The 18,057-nt window shown below is 39.9% G+C and overlaps 1 protein-coding gene across 1 annotated transcript in view; it reads left to right on the forward strand.

Moving 5' to 3' along the window:
- LOC124803084 (ATPase family AAA domain-containing protein 2-like) overlaps positions 1-18,057 on the forward strand; it is a 238,536-nt gene that overhangs the window by 92,764 nt on the left and 127,715 nt on the right. The window contains exons 7-13 of the mRNA XM_047264216.1: positions 4,047-4,149; positions 10,440-10,574; positions 10,826-10,973; positions 11,074-11,470; positions 11,558-11,806; positions 13,716-13,928; positions 14,157-14,338. Of these exons, the coding sequence (XP_047120172.1) occupies positions 4,047-4,149; positions 10,440-10,574; positions 10,826-10,973; positions 11,074-11,470; positions 11,558-11,806; positions 13,716-13,928; positions 14,157-14,338 (1,427 nt within the window). The remainder of the gene's footprint in view (positions 1-4,046; positions 4,150-10,439; positions 10,575-10,825; positions 10,974-11,073; positions 11,471-11,557; positions 11,807-13,715; positions 13,929-14,156; positions 14,339-18,057) is intronic.

The following is an 18,057-nucleotide window of genomic DNA, read 5'->3' on the forward strand; positions in this document are numbered from 1 at the left end:
GAGGAATGATGGTGGACATATTGAGCATTCCCTGTAAAGAACATCATCTTTGCTTTGTCTTACTTTGTTATGCTAATTATTGCTATTCTGATCAGGTGAAATGCCATCTGCCAGACTTTTTTGCCTAATAAAACCCCATGTCATTCCAAGCATGTGTGTCAATTTGTACCTCTCTATCTACATTATTCCGTGATTTATTCAGTCTTCAAATTTATACTGACATTTTGATCACCTGGTACAATAATGTGCTGTTATAGAACCTAGTACATGTCACTCCTTGATGGCCAATAAAATAAATTTGTCAGGACATCTGGATGCATAATGCTCATTAAAGCATCCTTCTACTCAGTGTGCTCAGCTGAAGTCGCTTTCCAATTCACCATTCTTTTTTAGGAATGCATGCAGCATATTGTCCTTTCTGGAGGGCAACTCAATTTTGCTTCTGCACGGAGAGTGTTGATGATGTTAAATTTGCTTACACCAGCAGAGAATAAATTGATTGAAATAATTTTATTACAAGAACAGTGTTTTTAACATGGCGCATTTCAGCAGGAACTAGAGAAAAATCATGATTTTCTACCAGTTGATGATACAACGATTCAGGGCAGCAGCGTTTCATATGATGCACCATCTTTTCTGCCCAGAATTATTGACAGTAGTGAAGGAGATATATTAACATTGGACCTTCAACCAGGAGAATATGCTGCTTGCATTTGTGAAAAACAGTGGTTGATTTGAAATATCTGTGAGATTTCTGCTGAGCAGAAGGATGCTTTTATAACCTTTATGAACCCAAATGACCCAGCAATTTTATTTTATTGGCCACCTAGGGGTGACAAATCTTGGGTTCCATAACAGCACATTACTGCAGTTATTCCTTCACCCTGAGTGAGATTGTCTGGCCAGCAGTACAGTTTTCCTCATGACATTTAACAGCAAGTTAGTGAAACCTGTAAAAAAATCCAAGTAATTTGAAGGAAACAATCTTAGGATCCTAAAGAGACTACTTTTAGCGTTGTTCTCTGACACTGAAAGAAATGTATTGTCATTCTTGAGATCCTGTGTCCTCTTCCATTCCATTCAACTGCTGTTCCAAGTCCTTCGCAGTCTCTGGCAGAATTATAATGTCATTGGCACACATCAAAGCTTTTATTTCTTCTCCCTGGACCTTAATTCCTACTCCAAATTTTTCTTTTGTTTCCTTTACTGCTTGCTTGCTCAGAATACAGATTGAATAACATTGGGGATAGGCTACAACCCTGTCTCACTCCCTTCTCAACCACTGCTTCCCTTTCATGTTCCTCGACTCATTATAACTGCCATCTGGTTTCTGTACAAATTGTAAATAGCATTTTGTCCCCTGTATTTTACCCCTGCCACCTTTAGAATTTGAAAGACAGTGTTTGTCAACACTGTCAAAAGCTTTCTCTAAGTCTACAAATGCTATAAATGAAGATTTACCTTTCCTTAACCTATCTTCTATGAGAAGTCATAGGGTCAGCATTGCCTCATGTGTTCCTATATTTCTCCAGAATCCAAACTGATCTTCCCCGAGGTCGGCTTCCACCATTTTTTTCCATTCTTTTGTAAAGGATTCATATTAGTATTTTGCAGCCGTGACTTATTAAACTGGTGGTTCGGCAATTTTCACACCTGTCAGCACCTACTGTTTTTGGAATTGGGATTATTATATTCTTCTTGAAGTCTGAGGGTATTTCATCTGTCTCCTATATCTTACTCACCGGATGGAAGAGTTTTGTCATGGCGGGCTCTCCCAAGGCTATCAGTAGCTCTAGTTGTCTACTCCCAAGGCCTTGTTTAAAGTTAACTCTTTCAGTGCTTTGTCAAATTCTCCACGTAGTATCACATCTCCTTTCTCGTCTTCTCTAAGTCCTCTTCCATTTCCGTACTGCAGCCCTCAAGTACATCTCCCTTGTATAGACCCCCTCTATATGCTTCTTCCACCTTTCTGCTTTCTCTTCTTTGCTTAGGATTGGTTTCCCATCTGAGCTCTTGATATTCATTGAGGTGGTTCTGTTTTCTTCGAAGGTCCCTTGAATTTTCCCGTAGGCAGTATCTATCTTACTACCCCTGGTGATATATGCTTCTACATCTTTACATTTTTCCTCTGTTTCTGCACCATTGTTGGTTAGATGGGGCCAGTTGAGGACCTGCACCCAACTTGTCTGTGTGCTAGACATACTAGAACTACACCTGGAATTGGGGTCTAGGGTGCAATTTCGTACTATAGCAGGAGCATTCTTGTGGTTATCCCATGCAACCTGAATGCAAAGTTGTGCATCAGTCGGGTGATTTGACCAGTTGTGCTGCCATTCATGAACTGCACTCCAGGGGGTGTTTTCACACACATATTGATGTTGTAACCCAATATGCTCCACAGAGTGTTGACATGTTGCTTTGGCCTGCACAATCACCAGATCTCTCTCCAGTTGAGCACATATGGGACAACATCGGACGACAGCTCCAGTGTCATCCACAAACGGCATTAACTGTACCTTTATTGACCAACCAATTGTAACAGGCATGGAACTCCATCCCGCATCTGATATTCGGCACCTTTATGACACAGTGCATGCACGTTTGCGTGGTTGCGTTCAACATTCTGGCTATTACACTGGTTATTAATGTACCAGCATATCACATTTTCATTGGTTTATCTCTCACTTACATTATGATCTTCCAATGTTAATCACTGAAATACATTACCTAAAAAAAATGTATTCCCAAAATTGTAGTTACCCTGCACTATTTAGTTTTTGGTTTTGTGATTCCCCCCCCCCCCCCCTTTTCCCCATCAGTGTGTGTTCAGTTATTGGTGATTGCTCTCAAAGTGAGGCCTGTTTGAGTTCACACAAATCTTCATTAGTTCCTTGCACAGCTCAAAATAGTTCTGCATTTGGGTTTTCTTGCTGTTGTGCACTCACTGCTTTTTTGCCGTCAAGAACACTTTATTTGAAACTTTTCATCCACTACCAATGGATGATCTATGTTGTTGAAACTTTTTGCAGCATTAGTAAGTGCCCATAAAGAGGTGCAAAAATAGCTGTGCATTAATATGCCATGGGGAATAGCCCCGAATAATACAAGCAGTCTTAATTTGTTTTGTGTTGTGGTAGCATATCAGTCACTATACCTCTAATAAATCACTCAATTTGTTGGATGAAGATAAAATAAATGTCGTGTGACTAAGGCCTCCCATTGGGTAGACCATTCACCGGGTGCAAGTCTTTCGATTTGATGCCACTGCAGTGACTTGCACGTTGATGGGGGTGAAATGATGATGATGATGATGATAACACAACACCCAGTCCCTGAGTGAAGAAAATCTCCAACCCAGCCGGGAATCGAACCCGGCCCCTTTGGATTGACATTCTGTTGTGCTGACCACTCAGCTACTAGGGGGCGGACTGGATGAAGATCATTTCCCCTTCCTATAAAATTACTTTGCAAGTGACATTTGGCTAAGATAATCGGTGGATAGAGCACATGTAAAGTACCCACTCCTTTTAGCTCTGTGGGTTACACTGTAGTGATATGGAACTTTGGGAATACAGCTGAGTTAGTGAACCACCATCAAGAAAGATAGCTTTCTGTTACCCTAAGGTCAATAGTGAGCTTCTACGTGTTCAATCAAGTTGTTGTTTCCATTTTCTGCACAATATTTCGATGACCGATCCGGCCGTCTTCAAGTGCTGAGAATTTTGCTATTACGTGCACTCGCTGTGTGGACTCCAGTGTGATGGAAGTCCAGGCAACAAGTACAGATACTAGCAAAACTCGCAGCACTGAAGAAGATGGCTTGGTTGGTTGTGAAATATTGTGCAGGAAATGGAAAAGACATCTTGGCTGAGCACTCAGAAGTTCACTATTAATCATGTTGGGGAAACTTGACAGACTAAATCCTGGAGTTATTTTAATCAGTGGATTTCTTCCTTTTTCTTTTTATGCATTCTGTTATATCATGCATTATTAATTTTACTGCTATGCAGAATAGGCACAAACTTATTCATACTTTCTTTCAACAGAATTTTGAAGATATGTACTCAAGAGTGAAACGGCCAAGGCGGTCAACTCGCAGATTGATGTATCCTCAGCAGCAGCCTGCACCAAGATCTCGCAAAATTAATGGTGTGTGTGATATTTACAGGTTTTTCTTTGATTGATATTACAATATTTGTATTAGTATTTTGTCTTATGTGACAACCTCATATTCCCACTTTCATTTTGTGGCATGGTGTGTTAAATATGTAAGTTTTAAACTGTGGATCCAGTTCTGGGATTTCTTCAACTGTTCTACATGCTATCGGTCCCTGAGCTTCTTTATTATTACTATTATTATTAATTGCTATTAAATCAAAATTATCCTCATATTCTACAAGGTGTTGGTCGCATCAATAATACCAAAATCCGTCAGTGAACAATGCAAAGCTTTACAATAATATTATCAAAATCTGTCAATGAACAATATAAACCTGTAATGTTACATCAGATAATACTTTGCATATATACTGTGTAACCCTGCTTTTATGTTCCCAGAATTAGCGTTTTCCTGCTGTTTGCAAGATTATTTTACGTTTGTCAAATTTTTTATGTTGACAGTGTTTTTTCACTCCATATTTTGTGTGAACAGAGTTATAATTTTCCCGCGATTTATGCTTTACAAAAAAAATGTTTGTGGAGATTAGAACTGATGTAATTGACGTACAATTATGCTGGCTGAACCAGTAAATGGATAAACGTTGTAGCTAGTCCTTCTTGATATCCTACTGCTGCCAGTTGTTGCTTGGTGTGGTGGCTGATGGGAGAAACTACATAGGTTCATTCGAATAAAGGTATCATGACCAGTCCTAACCATTTCGAAATTGTCTCTACATTGTGTGCGCAGCTTTGTGATTCTTCTGATCATCTTGACACCTTTGCGCTATTTGAACCACTTGTAGCACTAGTTGACATCTTTGCTGACATTGCATTGCTCAGATGTTTTTGGTTGAAAAGCAGCAACTATATTTTCCCCATGTTTAGTGAGACATGTTTTGAGAATTTATTCTCATTATCAAGTGTAAATATTTGTGTGTGTTTTTTGTGATGTTTCACAAACAAGCAATGTGAGTGACTGTGGGGAGGGGGGGGGGGTTGCATAACTGAGGTGGCACAGTACCTGACCTCAAAAAGGCGATTACAGTGCAAGAGATGCAGAACAACACATATGCAGGCACCACACAAAATAGTTATGTAAATATTTGCACTTAACAAGAATAGATACTCGAAAAGTGTCATGCTGCACAAGAAAAAATAAGTAATTGGTGCTGTGTTTCATTATTTACATTTTCCAGTTTCAGTGGGACAGTGTTAGTACAGACTGTAAGGTTTAAAAAGTACTTCAAATTGGCAAATGTCTGATTTTTGTTAAAATATGAAACAATAAATCACTATCTTGGTTGAATTAATATTATATTTGTTGGTAACAGCACCTTACTTACATAACAGATGAAATGTTTAAACAAGGTTAAACTGAAATCAATACCATAGAAAGAAAATAGACATTTTACACTCATTTGTGGCAGATTGAAAGAATGTAAGGTGTATAGAAAATGGATAGAGAATGTAATGATAACAAGTGTAAACCCTTAAGATATCACAGCAAGTAAGTTGTAATTCCACATTTGCTCTGGCTTTGGTTAACATACAGTATTTCTCATTGGTTGATAGTTTGGAAGTTTCATGTTGAGGTTACACATGCTCGTGTTGTTCAGCTTTTTATGTCAGCAGAACTGGCCCTAAGGATGACTGAACGTATGTCAGAAGTATGTATTGCTGGCAGACATAGTTTGCTTTCATAGACAGTGTGCTAAGACACTATCCATGGCTCTGATAGCTTCACCACTATACAGATGATTTAGATTCTTTCTCTTTGTCTTTTTTCCACTTTCTTTTATTTTATTATCCTCTACGTTTTCATATTAAATTATCTTCATTTATTGTTTATTCTGCAATTTTGTGTCTTCTGTTCTTTACTTGGTTTGATGTTCCTCCGTCACTTCTTCCAATTTTTGTTGTTTGTTCCGTTTTCACACGATTCATGTTCCTCATTCATCTGTCCATCCTTTATCTCAGACCTCTTGACTTCTTTCTGCCACTTCTCATGCTTTCTAATAATATATTACTTGTTTACTACTTATGGTGTGTAATGTCTCCCTTGTGGGAAACAGTGTTTGTTGAACCTTTCTCATGTTTCCGTTTGCAGTCAGCCGATTGGTAGAAGAAATTTTCGCCTGTTCAGCTTGTAGTTGAGCTGTATTTGAGTATGTTTATTCTTTTAGTGAGTGAACTGGACTTTTGACAATGAACTACAGTTCATTTTGTATGTATTAATTAGTTACAATTTATAAGAAGTAAAAAACAGGCATTGAGTTAAGCCTAATGTTTCCGTAATGAGGCTGCAAAACACATTTATTATTCTTACAGATAATACATGTGTGCCATAAATAATTGAGGTCTCAGTGTGTGTTAATTCAACCATCCCTAGTTGATGATTGTAAAAATACCAATGAAATTTTGTGCTGTATATTGTAGCATGAGTGGATTAAGTTAACTGCCTGGTAAAGAATGAGACATAAACAAGAATTGGAATGGTTTATGTCCTTCGGCTGACAAAATATTGAAGACCTAAATGTGATTGCTATAACAAAGTTTCGACATCCGCATTGTCTCCAGTGTGAAGCAACATACTGTACCATTTCGTGATAAATTACGAAGTCAGTTTGTTCATTGTGAAAGTGGCCATATAATAAAGTTTCTCTGCAGCATCATAAATTAGAACAGCTTCTAGTTTGGTGACATTTGAGAGAAATTAAAGTCTTAAAGTTATATTCTCTGTGTCTTCTGTAACCTATCCTGTAGAGTTTGTATGATCTTAGAATACAACATATTCACCCGCATCTCGTGGTCGTGCGGTAGCGTTCTCGCTTCCCACGCCCGGGTTCCCGGGTTCGATTCCCGGCGGGGTCAGGGATTTTCTCTGCCTCGAGATGGCTGGGTGTTGTGTGATGTCCTTAGGTTAGTTAGGTTTAAGTAGTTCTAAGGTCTAGGGGGCTGATGACCATAGATGTTAAATCCCATAGTGCTCAGAGCCATTTGAACCAATACAACATATTCACGCTTTTCCAGATCTCAACATATTCTGACCCTGTTTCTTCTTCAGGACATTTGGGTTCTTCTCCCGGGTCAGGTGATTCATCAAAGAATTTCTTGTGTTTAAATGTTTCATTTCCTTTTTTGATTCTCAGCAGCTGGAGGACATGGAACTGATTTCGAATACCATATCCCCATAAACTTCTTTTCAGCTGAATCCTTGTGAAATTAAAAAGATGCCTGAAGCTCAGCTAAAAACATTGCAAGAGTGTGAAACATTTCAGCAAAAGTAGAAATGTCTATATCTCAGCTTGCAGGTGGTGATGTCTTTCTTTCTTCTTCTTCTCCCCCCCCCCCCCCCCCCCCCCCCAAACTGTTACAGAATACATCCCCGCACTATCATGAAAGCTGCTTCAATACTGCTTAACTTTCTAAGAAGGCTTCAAGTTTCACATCTAACTCTACAACTCTCATTTTCTGAAACTATTCTTAATGCAGCAAACGGTGCATTCCAAACTGAATTCAAACCCTTACAAACATCCTTACATGCTATTATTGAGTTGTACACAGTGACTTCAGTGTCATACTCGCAGAATCAAAAAATGTTCCATATACCTGTCAAATGTACAAAGAAACTGGCTAAACTTTGAATTAACTCAAAAAACCGCATTGCAGCATTGTGCAGCTCATGAGCCAACTAGTTTCACCAAGTGAGCTGAGCATGGAATGAAGAAAAGGTTCTCTCCAGTGTGACCTGCATTTTTTTATTAAAAAAAGTAATCTTTCAACTGAGTTATAATATTGTTACGTTCCATCCTGGATTTTCCATTGTTTGATTAACTTGTCATTACGTGATATATCTGATCTGAAAAATATTTAGAAGAAATAACTTAATTACTTCTTCTTTGAGTCACAGGTATCCCTGTGAGACGTATGAATGTTTAATAAATTACTGGTCATAAGAATTAAGTACATCCTTTTCCAGAGTTACCAAACCATGCTATACGCTCAGCCAAAACCAGAATCATACTCTGCAGTCATTTCCAGATACATAATGAAATTTCCATTATTTACACAGCTAAACACCCTTTGTCTCCATGAAATGCTAGACCCCTAGAAGCTAGCTTTTTAACTGCAGGAACAACGCTTCCTAGCACATTGACTCAATACATAATTTCATGCTAATGCCGGGTGAGCAACCATTTGTTAATTGTATTCACCTTGTTTCCTTTGTTTTTCAATTTTAACAAGCAATCCCTGTGAGAGATAGAAGTTTCATGTTCAGCTATTCTTATTCCAGCATGGCTCCAATCACTGAAACCAAAAGTTGCAAATTGAAATGTACAGAACAATGATCGTTGACTAGGAGAATATACAAGTTATTCACTGTTGATAATTTCCCCATTCACCAAAACCATCTGAAACAGCTTTTCGCTGTAAAGCTGCCATGATCCGTTTTCATATCGCCATGTGGACTTGGAAAAATCAGCATTTTTGTTTTGATTAATACCATTTTTGACCAAATATTGTAGTGTCTGGTCATGTTTTCCCAGTAAAATGAATCATCATTTGGAATAGGAAAATCCTCTGCCTTAGAATTTTGTAGATTCTTTAAATGCTTCCGGAACTCTGAAAGTCACCATATTTACCTGATGGTTTTTCCCAATTCATTATTTGAGAAATACAGCGTCGTCTTAACAGGTGAAGCTTTAGCTACTAAGGTCATGTGCAGATTTATTTTGCAGAATTTGGGAGGCTAGGGATGGGCAAATGAAACTTGCCATCAAACAAGCTCAAGATATCCTGGTACAACAAAACGCTCGATTACTTTATCGCTGTTGCTCGAACAATCACGTGAACAATTGACTCGTGTGGTGCTAGTGCAAAGAATATGCATGAAACTATGAATTAGCCAGTACTACAATCTACATCTACATGGTTACTCTGCAATTCACACCTAAGTGCCTGGCAGAGGGTTCACAACGAACCATTTTCATACTACTTCTCTACCATTCCACTCTCAAATGGCGCGTGGTAAAAAGGAACACCTAAATCTTTCCGTTCGAGCTCTGATTTCTCTTATTTTATTATGATGATCACTTCTCCCTACGTAGGTAAGTGTCAACAAAATATTTTAGCATTCGGAAGAGGAAATTGGTGATTGAAATTTCATAAATAGATCTCACCGCAAAGAAAACTGCCTTTGTTTCAGTGACTGCCACCTCGACTCGCTTATCATAACAGTGACAGTCTCACCCCTATTGTGCGATAACACGAAACAAGCTGCCCTTCTTTGCACTTTTTCGATGTCCTCTGTCAATCCTACCTGGTACAGTGTTTTCTGGTCTTTGGAATCTATACTTACTCATAACTAAGTCTGTGCATAGTATTTTCCCTGCAATGCCTTGTGAACTATTCTGGAGTTTAAACTTCAGCTATTGACTTCTACTCATGATGAGTGATTTCAAAAATATTTGCAAGTTAAATCAGTTGAATACAATTGTCTTTCTCTTGTGGTTTTTGAATTCTGGAGATATTAACTTCAAATTCTAAACTTTCAGAGATTTTCTTTTAATCATTCTTCACACTTCTTTAACCTCTGGAAATGTCTGTCGATGTGAAAAATGCAAAGTTGCATCGTGTTCAGAATCCACATCAAACTGTAGGTCGTCCTATGACTGCCTGGATAAGTCAGTTCAAAGGTCGGAGGACGGCAACGGCATACCACCTCCTACAGGACCATGCCCATGGTGTTCAAAATAATCTGTGAATGGATGACAGCAACACGTTTGTGACTTGTGTGTCAATCACTCTGTTGTTTAACAACAACATAGGAAAAGGGGATTGCTACTCACTGTAAAAAAAGTCGTGTTAAGTAGCAGACAGGCACCATTAAAAGGTGTGTACGTACAGCTTTCGGCCACAGCCTTCATCAGCAAAAGAGAAAAAACACACACACACACACACACACACACACACACACACACACAAAAGCATACCTCATGCACACTATTGGGCAGGTCGGAGTTGGCAATAATGTATGCCTGAGGTGTGCTTGATTGTGTGTGTTTCTCTATTTTGTTGATGAAGGCTGTGGTTGTGCCCAAAAGCTGTGCCTATCTGCAACTTAACATGTCTTCTTTACAATAAGTAGTAATCTATCTTTTCCTACATTGTTGATATTCCTAACTGGTGTTACTCCATTGTATAATGTCTTTTAGAATCAGTCAGATGTGGGAAGTGATTAATATGAAGTTGCTAAATAACATACAATTGTATTATTTCAGAAGATAGTGATGATGCAAGTGACTCACAAAGCAGCCAGACTTCGTCAGACTCTGAAGAAGAAGTGGAAGTGCGGAGGGAAAAATACCACCTTCGAAAGACAAAACCGACTGTGCAGAGGTTCCAGGTGAATGTTGGTGAGTGTAAAGTGAAATCTGAGGACACAGTGCCTAAACAATCCCCAATGATGTCGCTTTCATCCTTGCACGCAAATCCCACTGTTTGGGATATGGCGAAATAATGGCACCCTGCTACTGGCCTGAGGCTATGGCAGGTTCTGAGGGGTGTAAACAGTATATGTAAAATTATAAATAGCATGTATTTATTCAAAGTTTGGAACCCAGATGTGGACTTACTTCAACAGTAAAATGGCATTAATATTTTTTAGATCCACCACGGCGATCATCCCGAATCTTCCGTACAGTTTTATCGTCTGTCAGACGAAGACGACACCGCGATGACAGTTCGTCGAGCAGCAGTGAAGAAGAAAGATTTGACAGGAAAAAAGTGAAGGGCCACGGCAAAAGCAGGACACGGTAAACTATAATGGAATCGAAAGGAGCAAAATTTCATGCAATAAAATAAGATTTCTGTGCCTTAAATGAGATGTTAATGATACTTTGTTTCTTTTTACAGTTGCCTTCCCATAAACATACATACAAATGATCTTCCTGTGAGTAGTAGGCCACACGAAGCCAGCAAAAAACTCGCCGATGTTAATCCCGTCGTGTTAGATACGAGCATACGCTTTGAGGACGTTGGTGGCTTGGAAGAGCATATACGTTGTCTAAAAGAGATGGTAGTTTTCCCAATGTTATACAAAGAAGTGTTTGATCGCTTCAGTATAAGGCCACCGAAAGGAGTTCTTTTCCACGGTGCTCCCGGGACAGGAAAAACCTTAATCGCTCGGGCACTTGCAAATGAATGTTGTCAAGGTGATCGAAAAGTATCATTTTTCATGCGTAAAGGAGCAGATTGTCTTAATAAGTGGGTAGGAGAATCAGAAAGACAATTGCGTCTTTTGTTTGAACAGGTATATTAAGGCATCACATTCAGTTATGCTGTGTTTTTGTATTAAGTTACTTCTGTAGTGTTTAATGGCAATGTTGTACTTTCACAGGCATATGAGATGCGTCCGTCCATAATCTTCTTTGATGAAATTGATGGTTTGGCACCAGTTCGTTCTTCTAAACAAGATCAGATACACGCTAGTATAGTGTCGACTCTACTTGCCCTCATGGATGGCCTAGATAACCGGGGTGATGTTATTGTCATTGGTGCAACCAATCGAATTGATGCAATTGACCCTGCTTTGAGGCGGCCTGGTCGCTTTGATCGGGAGCTCTACTTCCCTCTACCAGCTAAGAAGGTAATGCTTATAAAGTTCTAAATTTATTTCAGATGTCCACATGTGTATTTTCGTCTTTAAACAGAAATTGATAGCAAGAGTTAAAATTCACGTTAATAACTCTTTATGCAAGTCTGTTTTGCCACTATTCATTTTTAGAGAACTAGTGTTTTGTACTTTCAACCAGAAATGTTCACACTTTGATAATAGATTTTCCTGAATGACGAGGAAGTATTGAATAACTGTCCTGCAGAATTGCTGTTGTCTTTAGCATGTTTGTAATACATTGTATTGAGTGTCATGTTTTCAGTCATTGTAATATAAAACACTGGAACTCTCTGAGTAAACAAAGAAACATGTTAATGGAATAAGGACACTTACTTGATAAGCCATAAATTTTCCAGATTCTCACCATTGAGAGGTAAGATAGTTTCCTAAAGCAAAATATTTATTACATCTTTATTTCCAGAAATTTGTAGTGAGCTCTTAGACATTGAAAATTTAGAGATGAAAATTGTTGCAATTTACTTTAAAGTTCAAACCTTTGTGAATTCGAAGCAGAAGAAAAAAAAAGAAGCTGTATATTAATTAGTGTTCCAGTCAACTTTTCACAAATATAACACTTAACAGCATTTAAAAATATTATCAAACTAGATTGAAGCATGGTAAGCTCCTTTCAGTTGCAGTCCTTTTGAAAATCTTAATCTATAATGCTAATGAAATGTAAAAGACTAAATTGTATATCTCAGAAGCCCCCAGTTTGCGTACGACAACTACTTTACATCTGAGTTGGCCGTTAATTCCACTAGAAATTTGAATTCTACCTGCTACTTTTTTTTCTGGTTTATATTGTTACCTTTACAGAATTTTAATTAGATTACATTTTGTGTTCCCTCTAGGAATTTGAAGGAAAATGCGATATTGCAGCCTTCTTATATGTCGTATAGGAAGACCATTGAAGCTTGTCAACATTAGCTGCTCAAATATGCGAGGACAACGAAGTAAAGATATTCAGAGCCACACATTTTAAAACTGTTTTTTTTTTTTTTTTTTTTTTTTTTTTTTTACGCACAAGACTTTATTTGCTTTGTAAGTGAAACAAATCCCCATGTGTTGCGTGCTCTTTAGTAGCATTTTTGCAGTGTAAAACAACATTATAGAAAATGCATAACCTCAATATTTGCAAGCATTCTTGTAATGATATATTTGTTATGTCCTGTTTTGTTTCATCACTCCAAACTAAATGCTCATAGAATGGCAGAAAGAACCAACAAATTACTCACTTTTGCTCTCACTTTAGTATAAAAAGTGATCTAGAATGCAGAAATTTAATAAAGTTCTTGTACAGGAATTGCAATGCTTTATGATGTCAACATGAATTAGCTCAAATTCAGAATCTGCCTATGTAACATTTTATTGTCATTTAAGGGAAATCGGAACAACTTTAGTTTAGAATTTATCCATCTTCTTCTTGTATAGTTAATGTCGTCACAGTCAGTATGACAATTCGATTTAATAACCATGCTGTCTTCAAAAACAGCTGTACTTCACAGAAAGTGAAAAACCACATAGGGCTGTGTGTAATGGCATCTAGTGGTTGTTGCCACAAGAAAGGGTTTGACACTGTCAGCACCTGATAGATGTTGCCACATGAAATTGCCTGCCAGAGTGAACAGTCATTGAATCTGGTACTTGCTTGATCTCGTGCATATACTTCATATCCAGAAATGTGCATGTACATCTTATTACTTTACTTCATTGTTCCTGTGGCATCTCCCGTAGAATTATATCAAGATACGGTGTTGCAACCTCTTCCTCCCCCACGCGGCCGGGGGGGGGGGGGGGTGTAATGTCTTACAAACGTATAGTAGATGTAATGTTTCATAGTTACATGTATAATAATTGTCATGTTTGTTTTTGTCTGTTACAGGAAAGGCAAGAAATTTTGCGCATCCATGTCAGCCGTTGGCAGGAACCACCTCCACCATCTTTATTAGTTTCAATGGCAGAACAGGCAGTTGGTTATTGTGGCTCAGACTTACAAGCTCTGTGCTCTGAAGCTGTAATCCAAAGCTTAAGGCGGAGATATCCCCAGATTTACAATTCGAGGCAAAAATTGCTGGTTGATCCCAAAGCAGTGAAGGTAATATTTAAGGTTATTTGCATTCTTTCACAAGTGATATTTACTGCAGTGCCTAATTGTGGTTGTTATTTGTAATTTGTTTAATTTTTTGTGATATCATCATCAAATTGATTTTAAATATGAAAAAATACCATTTTTGACATTAAACCGTATCAGTAGGCAATGTTTACAGTGTACATACATTTATAATGTTATATAGGGTTTTCAATTTTTCCTTTGTATTTCAAGGTGGATAAATTAGATTTTCTGCGAGCAAAAAAGTACATAGTGCCTGCAGCACATCGTGTTGCACCATGTGTTGGACGAAAACTATCACAGCTTGTTGAACCACTGCTGAAGGATTTACTGGGTGAAGCGATTGACATACTGAGACTGTCATTTCCTCACAGCACATCTCGGAATGTTATTGGGTATGTTTTAATTAATATATTTATTTCTTTTACAGACTATTTTTATTTTTGTGTGTTGATGGATGGTGATCAAACAGCAAACATACAGTCTCACATAATTTCTATTTGCTGGAGAGGCAATTTTTTATTTAAAAATCTTCGGTAAATCATTTCTCAGTTTGAAGATTGGCTTAGACACTAGTGTTTCACGAGGCATGATCAGATTAAAAGTTGCATATTGCCTTCTTCAGACATTAGACTTAGCTCATACGGTTAAGTATAATGGAGCATGGATACCAGACCATGCTACACAAAAAAATTACCAGTATATAGAAGATTGAGTATTGAAAGCAGTTGCCTGGGTTGATTGAGATAAGGAAGGGGTAGGGAAAGACATGTGAGCCGAAGAGGGGTTAGCAGGGTAAGGCAAAGAGGGTTTAGCAAGGTAAGGCAAAGAGGGGTTAGTAGGGTAGTGCGAAGAAGTCTTTCGCCAGATGACTCAGTGGCTGCACAACAAGACGGAAGCAGTTCAGAGCATGCAAACAGGTAGATATGGGGAGGGGAGGAGAGGAAGATGGTGATGAAACAACTTAGCAAAGTTTTAGGCCAGGAGGATTGCAAGAGTGGTGTATGCATTGGAGAGACAATTCCCACTCGCATAGTCCAGAGAAACTTGTGTTGGAAGGGAGTATATAAATGGCCTATGTAGTGAAGCAGCTGTTCAAGTCATTAGTGTTGTGGTGCTATATCCTTTTACTCTCTAACGGCAACTTCTGTAATTCTGTTACGACAATAAAGGTGCTCGCCCTTCAATAGCTGTAACAGCGTTTCCAGCACCACTTGAGGAAGCTGTTCCTGCCCTATGCCTGTATGGGATTACCTGTATCTTCGAACAAGCCTGCCACTCTGATCCAACCCCTCTGCCAAGCCCTCATTGCTCCCTGGCCATACCGTCCGCAGCTCGTGATCGTGCGGTAGTGTTCTCGCTTCCCACTCGCGGGTTCGATTCCCGGCGGGGTCAGGGATTTTCTCTGCCTCGTGATGACTGGGTGTTGTGTGATGTCCTTAGGTTAGTTAGGTTTAAGTAGTTCTAAGTTCTAGGGGACTGATGACCATAGATGTTAAGTCCCATAGTGCTTAGAGCCATTTGAACCCTGGCCATACCTTGCTGACTTGCTCTGCCTTCCATATCCCCAAACACCACCACCACCACCACCACCACCACCACCACCACCACCACCACCACCCCTTCCACAAAACATACCACCTCTAAACACCCATCCCATAGCACTGCTGTCAACCTTTCTGCCGAACCTCTGAGCACTGCAGAAGTCTCCGTACTTTAGCCAAAAACCTAAGTTGAAAAATGCTGAACTTTTAAAGGACATACTTTTCTTTACCCGTTCCGTGCAGTGGAAACGTTTCATCGCCACACCTCCCACTGACGACAGCCAGTCAAAGTAGTTCCAACATCCCTCCAATCGTGATCTTCCTCCCCTTCCACCTAGTTATTCCGTTTGATGATGATGATGAACATGAGGTCCCATACTCCGAGGAGCGTAGGGGACAATTTGGGAGACTCGCGCTGCCGACTAAGCAAGGTCCTAGTGGAGGTGGTTTGCCATTACCTTCCTGCGACCATAACGGGGATGAATGATGATGATGATGATGACGACACAACACCCAGTCATCCCAAGGCAAGGAAAATCCCTGACCCCGCCGAGAATCAAACCCGGGACCCCATGTGCAGGCAGCGAGAATGCTACTACAAGACCACGAGCTGTGAACCACACTTTTCAGGAATTCCTCACTTCAAGCCTGGCCTCACCTTCCTGTCCTAAATCCCTCCCCAGTGAGTCCAGTGTCACTTTGATGGAACACACAGCTATCTGAAGCCTGAAAACCATTCATCCTTCCTTCAGACAAAGACTCCACCACAGTGGTTATGAATTGTATGGCTATGTGGCCGAGGGTATCTGTCAACTTTCTGAGAGCTCTGAATACAACCCATAAGGTCATGTTCCCATCCTAGAAGTCCAAGAGGACTTCCAGCAGCTCGTCAGGCTTTAGGTCCGTCCCAAAACCTGTCACCTGATTTGACCCCTCTCCTCACATCAGCAACCCCCCACACCCTACACCAAACCTACAGATCTCCAATAGGTTCTGTCGTTGTGGCTGGGAGCAATGTCCCCAACACCACCTCCAAACCATGGTTCATAACCTCCTATCCTACTTTCAAGAAGCAGCCCACTTCTTTCACTGTCTTTCTACACTTCATGTCCAATTACCACCAGACTCCTAGGTGGTCACTGTGGATGCAATGTCCTCGTTCACGAACATCCACCATGCCCATGACCACAAGGCCATGGAGCATTAACTGCCCCAATGTCCTCCTGCTACCAAATTCTCTCTTTCTTAATCGTCCTTGCCAATCACATCCTGGCACACAATTATTTTGCTTTTGAAGGCCAAATCTCAAATCTATAAACTGCCATGGGTGATTGCATTGCAACATCATATTCCAGCATATTTATGGGCTATATAGAGGAATCATTTCTATCCAGTTAACACTTACAGTTCCTTGTCAGCATCAGATTCACTGATTACATTTGCATGATCTGGACTCATAGTAGGATAACCTTTGCTTCTTTCTCCATAACCTCAACACCTACTCTTAAATCCGCTTCACCCGGTCATTCTCAGCTCAACAAGTTGTCTTCCTAGATGGTGATCTCCACCTCTCAGATGGCACCATAAATACGTCCATTCATATGAAGCACACAACCACCAATAGTGCTTCCACTTTGACAGCTGTCACCTATTACGTGTCAGAAAGTGTCTTCCTTACAGCATTGTCATTTCTGGATGTTGCATCTTCAGTGGAAAGCAGGTGTTGTCAAACTGTACTGATGACCTTACATGAGCCTTCGTTGACAGACAATATCCGCCTCGTCCATAAACAGATCCCCTTGGCTATCTCTTCTGATACCAGTAACTCAGTTAGCCAGCCACCAATCAGAACTCCTCCAATCATGAAGTACCATCCTGGCCTTGCAAGGCTCAACCATGTCCTTCACTAGGGTTTTGTCGACCTCTCTTCATGCCCTGAGATAAGGACTATCGTACCCAAAATGATACCTACATCACACAAAGTGATGTTCTGCTACCAAACTAACCTCCAGGATATCCTTGTCCACCTGTACTCCAATCCTGCATCATGTGGGTCATTCCCTTGTGGTTGCCCCAAGTGTAAGACCTGTCCCATACTTCCACCCACCACCTCATATCGCAGTCCAGTCAGGGTCATCTCCTAGGCAATAAAAGGTGGGGCCACGTGTGAAAACAGCTATGTTGTATGTAACCAATGCAGCAGTTAGTGTACAGCATTCTATGTGGGCATGACAAGTAATCAGTTGCCCATTCACATGAATGACCACCACCAAAATGTGGAAAACTGCAAACGTGACCATCCATTTGCCAAACATGTTGCATGTCCCACCACTAATTACTTAAACAGCTGCTGCACTGTATGGGCCATTTTCATACTCTATCCAGCACAGATTTCTCTGAACTGCTTAGGTGGGAATTGTCCCTCCAGCATATTCTGTGCCCTCACAATCCCCATGGTCTAAACCTCTGCTAACTTATTTCCCACTGCCTCACCTATTTTCTGTCCACATCACACCTTCCCCATACAGATAGGGTACTTCCTTTTCCCAACACTCTTCCTCCCCCAACTT

This window comes from Schistocerca piceifrons, chromosome 6 (genome assembly GCF_021461385.2).
Source record: "Schistocerca piceifrons isolate TAMUIC-IGC-003096 chromosome 6, iqSchPice1.1, whole genome shotgun sequence".
NCBI lineage: Eukaryota > Metazoa > Arthropoda > Insecta > Orthoptera > Acrididae > Schistocerca > Schistocerca piceifrons.